This window comes from Pygoscelis adeliae, unplaced genomic scaffold (genome assembly GCF_000699105.1).
Source record: "Pygoscelis adeliae isolate BGI_AS28 unplaced genomic scaffold, ASM69910v1 Scaffold181, whole genome shotgun sequence".
In the NCBI taxonomy this organism is placed as follows: Eukaryota; Metazoa; Chordata; class Aves; order Sphenisciformes; family Spheniscidae; genus Pygoscelis; species Pygoscelis adeliae.
Window position 1 is genome coordinate 4,222,253 of NW_008824360.1, and position 12,836 is coordinate 4,235,088.

Sequence of the window (12,836 nt, forward strand, 5' to 3'; positions counted from 1 at the left end):
AATGAGATGGAAACAGGTTTATTTGAGAAACAAAAGTTGGTACTGGGTACACACATAGTGAAATAAGTTTTCTATAGGTGAGCTACAAGATATACCTTTAGTGCTCGCCTCCTTGTGCAAAGGTGTTTGGAAGACTGAGAGATGTCGGTTCCCACCTTCCCTTTCCTGGTCCTCAGTTGAGAACATCTAAACCATTTGAGCTCCACCACCCCGGCCACAGAACAGGACACTGGTGTGGCTTCAGGGAAGGGTTGCTGTCAGGAGGGTCGAGCAGAATAATGCTGGTGTGGAGCTGGACATCGCCCACGTCCAAAGCAGTGTCCCTGTATCGCTGCAGAAATATTTGGGTTTTGGAATAAACTGGATGTGGGAAGGCTTAGGGGCAGGAGGTTGGGTGTTTGTTTTGTGGGTGGAGGGTATTGTGTTGATGGTATCTGTAAGCTCTCGCTTATGTAGTCATGGGCCACGACCTGTTGTGCCAAAAAAGCAGTCTCTGCCCAAAGGAGTTCATGGTCTAAGACAATAGTTGGCTTGAGACAGACTGGGGATATAAACAGACCGGGAAGCGGTTTTGGTGAGAAGGACAGAGTTCTGTCAGTGCACCAGCATCCTTACAGCTGTGAAGATGGCTGTCAGGTTAGGAATGGTTTTTAAAAGTACTTATTTAGTGTCCTCTGTCTCTCAAAACTCTTAATTTTTTTCTTATTTCTGCAGTGACCTAGTTCTGTGAAACCACTTGCCTTAGAGGATACACTTAGGACAGAGCACTTTGTCTGCACAGGAGCTGTTTCTGAATAAATCTGTATGTGTGTATTCATTACTCTAAACTAAAACCACCTTTGAAAGAGGATGAAGATCAAACAAGAAAACAGTTTCTCTAATCTCGTATTTTTCTTACTTCTCCTGTAAGTGTCCTCACGTAGAGCTACCGAGGAATATCTGTTGCACTTTGGATTCAGACTCTACTTCAGCCTGAATTATTTTTCTGCTCTAAAAAGCCTAAGAGTTGTTGGTACATCTGGGTATTTTGATTGTGTTTTTTCTCTCCTGCCTTGCTTTGCTTGTTTAGACTTAAAGGCAGGATGGGAAGCCACGGCTTCCCAAAAATCACGTCGTACCATCTTTCCCACTGGATGCAGCGTGATGGGGAGGACCCCAAGTGCATCAGCCTCCTAGAGAAAGGGTTTAAAAGCCCTCTGCTCCTCCAGCCCAGAAACAGGACCTCCCGTACTCTTCTCTAGTTTGCCCACAGTTTCCAAAACCAGCCTGGCCTGTCCATCAACCAGGTTGTCTTCCCGAATGGGTTGGTCATTTCATTCTTAATGTAAAAAAAAATTCCCATGAGTATCTCTTTTCTAGCATGAGTTTTGCAGTTTAAATAATCCGGCCTATAAAAAGCTCTCGGCAAAACATAAATTTAAGCTCTGCTGTGTTCGGCATCGATCTCAATTCTTTAAATGTTAATCTTGGCCTGCTCTGTGCACAGCGTAAGAAAGTGGGATCAGAGTGGCGAAGTTGTAGGTGTTGGAAGGGAATGGAATTTGCACCGCAGACTCCGGGCGAGCCACAGGAGCAGAGCCTGGGAGAGCCCTCAGTGCAGACAACAATCTCAGCTTCTAGTCTGAACAATGTGTTAAGAAGGGTAAGTGTAGCTCATGAAACTTTCAAAAATAAGGAACTTTTTTTTGCAGTTTTCTATTGGATTTTTATACTATAAAGAGAAAATAAACAATCTTGGGGAAGGAAAGAAGAAGAAAGAAATAGATGTATGTGTCTCTTTTCTCAACCCTTAAAAAATAATGCTTTTGCCACTTTTTTTTCTTGATATTAGGTGACTTTTTTTTTTTAATGTCGTGAAAAGGTTTTGTTTTATCTTGAGTTTTCCATTTGGACTGCTTTTGGCCATTACTACAAAATAGATAAAGAGAGAGTCTTTATTCTTCAGATGGAATCACAGGCTTCAGTTAGTTAGATGAAGAGATCTGTCCTCACTGGTATGAATAGTCCTTTATTTATTAGACGACAAAATCTTACCCAGAGCCAGTGCATTATGTTATCAGATTCCTTCGTTTTTTTTCTTTCTGAATAAACAAGGAACCAGTAAATCTTTCTCCTTCTCATCCTTCAAAGCGCCGAAATTTCTCTTTCAAGTCAGGCATTTTTAGCAGAGTGCTCTTCCCTGGCAATATGCAGAGATGGTGCCAAGTCGCTCACTAAATTTTGTCTGTGCCTTATTTGAGGTGTTGATCATTTAAAATGTGGAGTGCCTTGGTCATGTTCCTTACATTGCTATACTTTTAACTGATAGCTCGGGTGAGTTAAAATAGTTGGGAAGGATTTGAGCAGATGAGCTAATACCCGGCCCCGCTCCAAATCCTTTTAATCAAAGAAGCTGGGCTCATTCCTTAAAATGAAAGTTTTTTTACTTCTTTGCCCTTCAGAGTCAAAAGAGCTCCCAATGAGTGAGCTGGGCTCCGTCCTGGCTCATGCCATCAGCAGAATTTTAATTGGGTTTGAGCTGCAGAGCCTTTTATTTCTGGTGAAAACACATGACCCAGAATATAGTTTGACTCAAAATCCGGGATCAGATTTGTAGGTCTGGAGAGTTAGACAATGTCTTTACTTGTAAAATAAACACATTTTCTTTCTGCTGCTGTTTCTGGGGAACACTAAAGTGTCTTCATGATGATTATTTTTAATGGAGGTACTTGTCAGAGAAGAACTGCAGTATGTAGAAAATTAAACTTTTTTTGCTGGGTGAGAACCGTGACGTCTGCAGCTCAATAAATGTAACGCTAAAGAGGAGGACTGTAAGAAACTCTTTTATAATGAGCAATTATGTTCAGTAGTTCCTTTTTTTTTTCCCACTGACTGTTTGTGCTGTTCTTTGAAGATTAATTAGTTAATGATTTGACTATGCTTTGAAGATGTAAAGTGGTATCTAGAAGTGCTAAGTGTTATCATATCGCATTCCCTTTGAAGTTTTATAAACTCTATCACATAGAGCTTTCTTTCTAAAAGTCCTTTTTGCCTTGTGAGATATTTATAATTAGAATGATCATTTCAAATACTCTCATGTTAATACTTTCCAACTTTTTCTGTCTGCAGCAGAATTTGGGGTCAGATAGTGCTGCATTGTAAGTGGAGGGGAAAGAGGTTTCGGAGTGACTTGGCAATAGCTCATGGGCAGCTCCCAGTTGGCCATTTATATCCCCAGTCTGTGCCTGGAATTAAGGGATACCACTAAGATTTCTGCATGTATAAGACTTGAACTCTTAGCTTCCTCCAAGTAGCATCATATTAAGGCTGGATCTTTATTTAATGGTGATGTTCATTTTAGAAAAGCAAAATCTTTACATGTACTCAGTAATGCAAAGTACTTTGTGATTTGTGTTAGAACAGGGAGATGGGAACCTTCTTGTACTTACAAAAATGACTTGAACCTGACCAGAAAATGAAAAGTAAATTGCTTTTGAGTTAAAATGGGAACCACAGGTCTTGGTCAAGCATACGGATGCCTAGAAAGTGAGTACCAGTGAGATGCCCTGCACACATTTCTGCTAGTGCTGTCAGGGGTGTAGTTTTGTCAAACTTAGCTTTAGCTGTAAGCTAGACAGGCAGCTCGCCTTACAGTGTATTTTTTGTTGGGGTCGTCTGATTGTGTAACCTGTCCAGAGGCTGGCTTTGCTGGAAGGAGGAGGTGAGAATAAAGTACAGGCAAGCAACTGAGGGAGTGGAAAGTTTGGGGTAAGTGAGGTTAGGCTAAAAAAGAGCATCTGCTGGGTGTCCTGGCAGGGACCAAGAAATGAGGAAATATCTGCAGGGCATTCTTACAGCTTTAGTGGATGGAAAATAAAAGTGCATTTAAAGAGAAAAGGTATGTATTTTTCAGCCATGGCTTATCTGCTGGGAGATTGTCTGCTGTGGTCAGGAAAAAGCAGGAGGAGATGGGGAAGGCAAAGAGTTACGATAAAATTGGTAGTCTCTGGGGAAGGCATTATTGAACTAACATACTAGCTGAAAGAAAACATGAGCAGAACTTTGTGAAAAGGAGGAATAGCAGAGAGAGGCACCGAGTCTGTAAGGAGTTTGTTTGAGGTTCAAAAACAATTGTTTTATGGGGACAATGAATACTTTTAAATCCAGATACTCCCATGGGGAAATAAATACCAATCATGGCCTTGTGGAAATGAGAAGTTTATCTTTAATACAGCAATGATTAAAAAGAAAACCCTTTTAACTGTAAACTCCTTTATTTTAATGCTGTTGGTGAAATTAAACTGGACAAGTTATTTCATCCAGGCTTTAACTGAGTGTTCACATGTCTGATTTGAAAAGACATTTTTCAAGTTCTGTAACCCATAACAAAAACTTAAATACAGAAATTCAGCCTCTTTATACGAAACATTTGCTGTACATAGTTCTGTACACCCAGAACTATGAAATCCTGGTGGCTAGACATAAAAAGAAGGATTTAAATGTTTGATACTCTCTTCTCCTTCCCTGCCTGCGAGGCAGTGCAATCACGTGAAGTAGCAGTTCAGCCGTAGTGGTGGTGTGCCTGGACTTTGATGGCCTTATTTATGTCAAAGTGTAATTGTATTAGCTTTTTCTAAGTTTTTTGTATTGCAGTGGAATGGATAATGTTGATTGTCATACACTGCTGAAAGACAGTGTTGTTTAAAAAAAAATTTTAAGTAGTTATGATTTTTTTTTTCCTTCCAAGGTTTTGATACTTTTAAAGGATTTTTTTCCAGGCTTCTCTCTGCAGCTTAATAAAGGGTTATCAAATGCTTTCCTGGATTCCCACAGCTGTGGCCGTGCAACATGCTCCCACGCAGGAGAGCTTGTGTGGGCTGTGAGCACCGGTGCTGCACCTTCTCTGAAGGGTCAGGCTGCCAAACCCTCAGTGAGTTCAGAAATGAATCTGGGTTTTCCCAGACAAGATTTCAGAGAGGAAAAGGGGATGGGTGCTTTGAAGGGGGATGAGGAGAGGAATTTCTGGTAGTCCTAGCTATAAAAGTTAGAAACTCTGTGTGGGTTAGGTTTATTTTGTTTTTAATTAAAACTGATTTTTGCCTAAGGTTTTCTGTGGTGCCTAAATTTGGCAATATTAAAATTTCACATTGCTTTGTGTCCCTGCTACACAGAAACCATTGTCTGTGACCAAAGAAACCTGCTCTTTGTACAAATCAGAAATGGCGCTGCTAAATTGGTATCATATCAGGTGTAAAACCAAAACAAGGACTTAAGAGAAATTGAGGGGGAACTTGAGTGAAACAAACAAAAGTTTCTTTGAAGGTGTGAAAATTCCTGAGAAAAAGATTCCTGCTCCCAAGAGTATCACCAGGTTGATTTTACCTATGCACAGAGGAGAGGGAGACGCAAGCTTTGACATCCTTGTTGGGGTTGAATTGGTATTTTTTGGAGAAGGATAAGAAAGTGAGAGGTGTGAGCAGAGTGTAGTTCTGGTCCCCAACTCGGTCATTAACGCACTGGGAAAACCCTCATCAACCAGTTAATGTCTTGCTCTCGTTTCTTCCTTGGTCTTCCTCCTCATCTTGTCCAAATTCTTCAAAGCCACAATCATGCAAAGCTGCATCTTTGTAGAGAGTCCAGCAAGGTGCAGCCAGGACTTCTACTGGGACTTCTAGGCACTGTGGAAATATAAAAAAACTGTGGCAAAAGGGGGGGGAAAACCCCCAAGATAGTGTTTTTTACAGGGTAATTATGCTGAGCTGAATGTGGAGAGAACATCGTGGCTGCAGCCAGTCTGGGAAACTTGAGAAAGTGCTAAACTGTTGAGGATGTTGAACTTAAACTGTACTCTACTTGGGTATTTTGTCGTAGAATGTCTGGCTAAGGTTTGAAATGTGCCTTGCAGTGATCTCCAACCCAAATATTGGCATATTTGATAATGACTGAGATTCAGGAGATGAAAATGTCTGGCCTATTTTCAGTGTCAATCCTAAGGGAAATACCAAAAGCAAATGCTCAGCAAAAGGTGAAGCACTGTAAATCAGAGCTGCCATCTGCCAGTTCTGGCAAGTTTTATAATCAAAGAACATGAAAGGAGAAATGGCAAGAAAATACTTTTTTTTTTTTTTTTAAATGCATTTTAAGCTGATATGATCCATTTTAACTGTTAAGTAAAAACTAAAGAATTCAAATGTTCAAGTTTTTATTTTCAGTTTGCTGCAAGCAGAGATGGTGATTTGCCCCAAGTGGAATATAACCCTGTTTCTGCTGTGGTGATGTGAGGGTTTGTGCCTCCCATGCTAATGACTTTCCGTTCCCTCTCTCCTGGGATCGTTTTTCCTCTTGCTTTAAGGGACTCAGCAAACCTACGGCTGCCTAATGTCACTGGTGTGGCAAAGCTAGCAAATGCATGGGATGGGCGCCGATCCCTTCATCTCGCCAGGCTTGCAGGGAGAGCAGTCGAGGTGCACACGCTGGGTTGCAGCTAGGACGTTTCCATTGCACTGTGAGGCAGAAATCCCAGTGCTGCCTCTGCCTCGGGTGATTCAAACACAATTGTCACCACCTGGGCTCTGAGTGCTTGGGATTTCTGTAATATCTGTACACTCGGTTGGTTTAGCTTGGTGTATTAAATATCTTTATAAGTTATTAGTGCAGTCTCGGCCCTGGGGTTGCTGGTTTTGGTGGTGTTTTGTGTTTTTTACTAATGTAGTCAGTTTTGTTAATATCACTAAGCTATATCTTTAGAAAGACTTTTATTGTTAGTGTTAAGCAGCGCTTCCTTAAAGATTATTTTAATAGGAGAGTAAGCACATTTTAAAGAGAATTAACGTGGCCCATAAACTTCAGGAGGGTTTGAGATCTGTACCCTACGGTTATATTCTGAGCTCAGTTCCTGCTTGACTGCACAACTTGGGAACATGTCGTTTACCTTCTTTGTTCTTCACTTTTTGTCCATGCAATGAGTAATAATCACCTGCCACAGAGGACTTTCTGAGAGACTTGGAGGAAAGTTGCGATATAGCTGCTAAGAACTGTTATTATCGTTCTTTCTGAATTTTATGATCTTGAAAGTGCCATCTGGTGGAGATGCTCACAGTGGGGATGGGTGGAACCAGCATGGAGCCACCACCCACCAGGTAGCGCTTTTGTGTGGCCACAGCATACCTGTTTGAGGGAAGATGCTGTGTTTTCCCTGAAAAGTGGCTGTTTCCCCTAACAAGCAGTACATGAGGGGCCCACAGCCTTGCTAATGATGGCACAGGGATAATGAGAAACTTGGGGAAATTCCTGAGTCCCGAGAGTGGGAGCTGAACCTATCTACCCTTACACAAACAGGAGAGCACAATGAACAAAGAGGAAAAATGCCTTTTTTTTTTTTTAACCTTTTCAACTATTTCTGTACGGTGAGTTTTTCCTTGAACCACATTTGCATGTAAAACTGTTTTTGCTAAATGTTCATATAGACATTTTTAAACAGATGTCAGAATAGGTAATGTTAACAGATTGGGTTACAGAGCTGTAAGCAGCAAACCTACTTAATATTTTGGAGTTATTTCAATATAAAGAACACATGATTTTTTTAACATCAGGGTTTTTTTTCTTTATGAAAACTATGTGGACAATGTGTTTATCATTACATGTAAATGTATGTATGTATACATATTATATATAATTGCTTTAATCTCTTCCTTCCTTGCTCCTGCCTTGGCTTCTTGGGTTGCAGCTATACTTCAGAGATTCAGGAATTGTCATCACATATTAAACAAAATCTGTCAAGTCCAGTGTTAAGTTTCCAAAAGACTTTAACTGTTTGCAAATCAGACGTGAAGATCTATCAATCCTCAAATAGAGCTACTTGTAGTTGGTCTTGGGACCTTGGTTATTATTCTCCAAGCACATACGAGAGAGGCCTTGCATAAACATACCTCCAAGTTTGACCTCCCTTTGTAACTCTTTGTTTTTTGTTTTTCCTCTGCAACCTTCAGTTCTTGCTGATAATCTGAAGTCCAACCCAGGAATTAAATGGCAGTATTTCAGCTCAGAAGAAGGCATTTTCACCGTTTTCCCAGCCCACAAGTTCCGGTGCAAAGGCAGCTATGAACACCGCAGCAGGTATGATTTGTCTCCTTACAATTTAGTGGGCAAAGCACTAAAATTGGATTCTTCAAGCATTGATTTCATTTCAGCGTTACGCTTTGCCAAGACGACAACATTCATGAGTAACTTTAATGGGGTCCCTTGGGTTTTCTTAGGTTTGTTTTTTAAAGCATGAGTTTTCACTTTTAAGAAACTCAAATGTAAAATAAAATCAGGTACAGGTTCCTCACCTCTCCCAAATCAAATAAGCTGTAAATAGCAGTAACTTGTAAATTGTAGGTCATCCCATAGGCAAAATTTGTCTTGTATTTGACTCATACTTGACCTCCGTTAATGAAGTAGTGAACATGTATTCTACTGATTTGGCAGGTGCATCACTTTGGGGAGGGGGGCGGAAGGATGAGAGACTGGAAAGAGCATAAGTAGGAGCATTTTTCCAATCTCCACCCAAGGTTCAAGTGGCGCATTGTGGATAGCAGGGAAGCAGCAATGGTGGAAACTTTCTGTTTCTACTAAAAAAACTGTGGAAAAAAGGATCAAATGGTGACAGGGTTTTCCTGCACAGGGCAATATTCCTGTTCTGTAGGCATGAAGCAAAGCAGTTGCAGTGCAGTATTTTTTCCCTAGCTTTTGCTGTCAGTACTGTGGGACTGATAAAGACTCAAGAGTGGAATGTTCTAAGAAAGTGCAGTGGCTTTAGTATCTCTGGTCACACATTAGCTAATTGTACCAGTTAATCAATCTAGCTAAATTCTACGTAGCTGAGTGTACAGAGACTGAGAAGTGTTTTGGTTACCTGTCAGTGTTGAGCAATCAAATGTTTACAGATGTTATCTTCTATGTGTCATCAAAGCATGAAGTGTCTGGGCTTGATTAAGTTTTCTGTGGTCTTGGAATGGTGTGGTCTGAAGACGTGAGAGCTGGGGGTACCCCAGTCTTCATCAGAATTTTGACACTAAAACCATTGGCGATTTCATCCAGATCACTTAGTCTTGGTCGCAGTTTCTCCATGGCTAAATAAGGGATATCTTTCTGCTAATATTTACTTCAGAGGGTAGTTTGGATGAATTAATTAGTTAATACTCAAGAGCTTCGAAGATCAAAGGCCCTATTTAAGTTTTAGGTATTAATACCAGTGTAGAGCTGCAGGCTGTTTTACAATTATGAACTGATTTGTGCCAGTTGTTTATTGCAGTGGCTTGTCTAAAATCTTCTGCATTTCCTTTACTCTTAACAAGGTTTCTGTGGCTGCCTTTGATATAATAGAATTTAGATCCCGAAACTCACACTTGAGTCTAACTAGTTTTGGGTCTGGACTAAAGAGGGAAGAGAGTCCTGTCTTTTTTTAATTCTTCCTCCTTGGTGAAGACCTTCCTAATTTGTTCCAGGTTGAAACCTTGGCACGAGAGCTTGTGAAATCTTTCACACGTCTCTCACAATATTGAACTGGATCTGAGTACCGCTTCACTGAAAATAGTTTTTTTGATGTTAGCACAAACAAATACATGGCAGCACCAAGAACCTTCACCGGACTTAACTCAGATTGGCCATGGGTTTTAAAACTGTGCAGACCCAAGGGGTTGTGGAGCACAACCCATGTGAAATGCATTCCAGGGCACCAGGAGAAAACCCTTTCTTGGCCAGAAGCCTTCCCTTATTACAACAAACCAACCACCCTATGCTAATGCAACTCTGCACAGTTGCACAGGTTTTTACTTGTCATGTAACCAGCAAATACCCACTATTGCACTTACTTTTACATGTGAGTAAGGTTCCCGGCACCCAACGTTTATCGTGAGGCATTTCTTGCTTGTCAACACTTAATCCAAAACTTGATGTGAGCTGCTGCAAACAGTAATCCCAAACTCTGCTGCTGCATCAGCAAAGTTGTTTATTCCTAGCTGAAAGCAGTTGCTGTGACAGAGGGAGAAGGATCTGACAGCTGATTTGGGTTAAAAAATCAGAGAGCGAAAGTGAGAGCCTCTTCTGTATGTTCAGATTCTCAGCTGGTCTTTCCTAGTAGAAGTTTTCATAAAGGCAAAAATTCCTGTTATAATTCATTGTTTCTTCATGGGGTGTTTTTGTTTTTAATTCTCAACTGGTTTCACTTGTAAACGTTTTAGTGGAAATTACAAGATGACTCATGACAGTGGTTTGGGTTTTGTTCTCCTTCAGGCCTGTCTATGTTTCTACTGTTCGACCTCAGTCCAAGCATATCGTTGTCATTGTGGACCATGGGGCTTCGGTCACAGACACGCAGCTTCAGATTGCCAAAGATGCTGCTCAGGTTATTCTGAGCTCTATAGATGAACACGATAAGGTAAGTTGTCTCCAAGGAATGAGCATATTTTCATTGGTTTTAACCATGCTCAATGTTTTAAATTTTCATCCAAAGCAGTGTTTTTAACTTGTGGTCCATGGACTCATGGGGATCTGTGGTCTACCTCTAATGGGTGATGAAGACTTGAACTCACTTTTGGAAGCCTGTATTACTGCAGGGGAAACATTTGGGGATCCACAGGCTGAAAAAAAAAGTGAAAACCACTGATCTAAGGCAAAATCTTGTTTCTGAGTAATGTTTAAAGGCTCCTTCATCTTGGCAGAGACTTTAGGTGATGGTCAGCAGTGTGATACGGTGTGCAATTAGCAGAACACTGCTCCGAGCTTGACGACTTCTGAAGTTCTAGATTGCTTTGAATAACTTTACCTTTTGAACAGTTTTACCTCTGAGGCTGTCTTTTTTGCTCGTGAAAATGGAAATTATTTATTCTACTGCTATACTGGGGTGAGCTGAAACATAATTAGTGTTTGGAAGATTCCCAGACAACCATGATACCAGCAAGGAGAGGCTAAAGCAAAGGGCTGAGAAATCTGGATTTTATTTCTTGCTCTACCAGAGATACTCTACCTGACAATGAGAAAGTCACTTAACCTGTAATTTTTTTAAGTACGGATTACAACCAGGGCCCCATAAGTTACTTCTGTAGGACCACAAGCAGTCCCCAGTTTGGTCTTTACTTTCAGTAATTCTCTGTTAGTAGGACCTTGATCATTCTTTCTGCTTGGGTTTTTTGGTTTTTTTTAATAGGAAGGGAGTTTCAGTCAAATCAAGTTGAAGGACAACTGATTATAATCTTTGCCTTAAGTCTTCTCATTAATAGTATGGGAAAAACACTTCTAACTTCTGTGCTTTTAGAGAGTTTTAATACAGTATAATAATGCTTATAGTTTAGCAGAATTAATAGTACTTAAATTTAAGTGTCAAAAGTATTTGTCTTAATATAGGCCTGTAATGAAGAAATTATATTTAAGACATCTATTACTTGGTCAGTAGCTCAGTGGTTATGAAACCTGTTATACGGGTATATAATTACTGCTTTATTCTATGACTGTCTTGCATCAGTCATAATTTATAATAAAGTATGCCACTCATTTAATAAGACTGGTATGTTATGTGTATATTAATGCACGTGTTACCACTACATGCCTTAACTTATTTACAGGATAAAAATTGATGGTAGATTGGCTTGCTTTGACTGAAACATTAAAACAACATAATGCTTTGCCTGTGAAAAGTTCTTAGAGGGGTTGGGGTTTTTTTTCATTTTCTGTATGCACTCCACTTTTCTATAGGCACTCAAGGCTTTCCTGAAAATGCTGTCTGCTGATTTTGTTTTCAGTTACCTCTAGTTCACTTAGGCTTCTGTCCAGAACAGTGTATTAACTATTATGTACGAGCAGAGTGAAGCTGACTTCGTCTGAGAAACAAAGACTGAAGTCTCTTTTTCTTGAAATCACCGTAAGTCTAATCCTTTTCAAATTTGATGGATTTATGCCTCAAGCATTTATTTTTTAACAATTGAATTTTAAATCCACGGAATCTCTTCAGTTGTCTTATCATTGTGTTTTCTATATCGGTGCATAAAGAATTATAAATGGTAAGGTAATCCAATATAGTTTCTTCTCTTTCAAGATCTCTGTGTTAACCGTGGCAGACACAGTAAGAACCTGCTCGCTGGATCAGTGCTATAAGACGTTTCTGTCTCCTGCCACTAGTGAGACAAAAAGAAAGATGTCCACCTTCGTTAGCAGTATAAAGTCATCTGATAGCCCTACGCAGCATGCAGTGGGATTTCAAAAGGCTTTCCAGTTGATACGAAATACGAACAATGGCACAAAACTCCAAGGAAGTAAGTCTCTTGTTGTGCAGTCCTGATTATTTCTGAGGCTTGCAAATGTTTTCTTATTTGAGATTCTCACTTTGACAGACGCCGAAGGATTGTAGTGTCTTGAATATTCAAAAAAAACTGGGGGGGGGGGGGGGAGCAGTTTTTATTAAGTAGCATTTACTTGGTCTGGAATCTGCATGAGTGACTGTTGAATGTGGCCATTCCCTTTTAAGTTATTTCACTTGCTGACTTTCCTTTCTTTTGGCCTATAAGATGAAATTGCAGGATTGGATTGCCTGATAGCTAAATTATTTTCCAAATGTGTGTGGGGAGGTCCTTTTAATGAAAATTGCTCTTACTGCAGGTTCATTGACTTCTTGCTAAAACATACATGTGTGGGTAATCTGCCTAACTGGAATCCTACAGAAGTGGCCCTTGCTTCTCAGGGGAAAGGGTTTTTTGAGAATACCAATTATGGGTGATATTTTATGGAATGTGAGGTTGGCTGGGCTAAATTTTCCTTCATCTAAGAATATCCTCCTGAATTTTGATGTATGCATTATGGGCTTTCTCCTTCCCATTTCCGAG

At 40.2% G+C, this 12,836-nt stretch overlaps 1 protein-coding gene across 1 annotated transcript in view; it reads left to right on the forward strand.

Moving 5' to 3' along the window:
* Positions 1-12,836, forward strand: part of CACHD1 (cache domain containing 1) — a 75,154-nt gene that overhangs the window by 29,381 nt on the left and 32,937 nt on the right. The window contains exons 4-6 of the mRNA XM_009319826.1: positions 7,968-8,094; positions 10,255-10,399; positions 12,053-12,269. Of these exons, the coding sequence (XP_009318101.1) occupies positions 7,968-8,094; positions 10,255-10,399; positions 12,053-12,269 (489 nt within the window). The remainder of the gene's footprint in view (positions 1-7,967; positions 8,095-10,254; positions 10,400-12,052; positions 12,270-12,836) is intronic.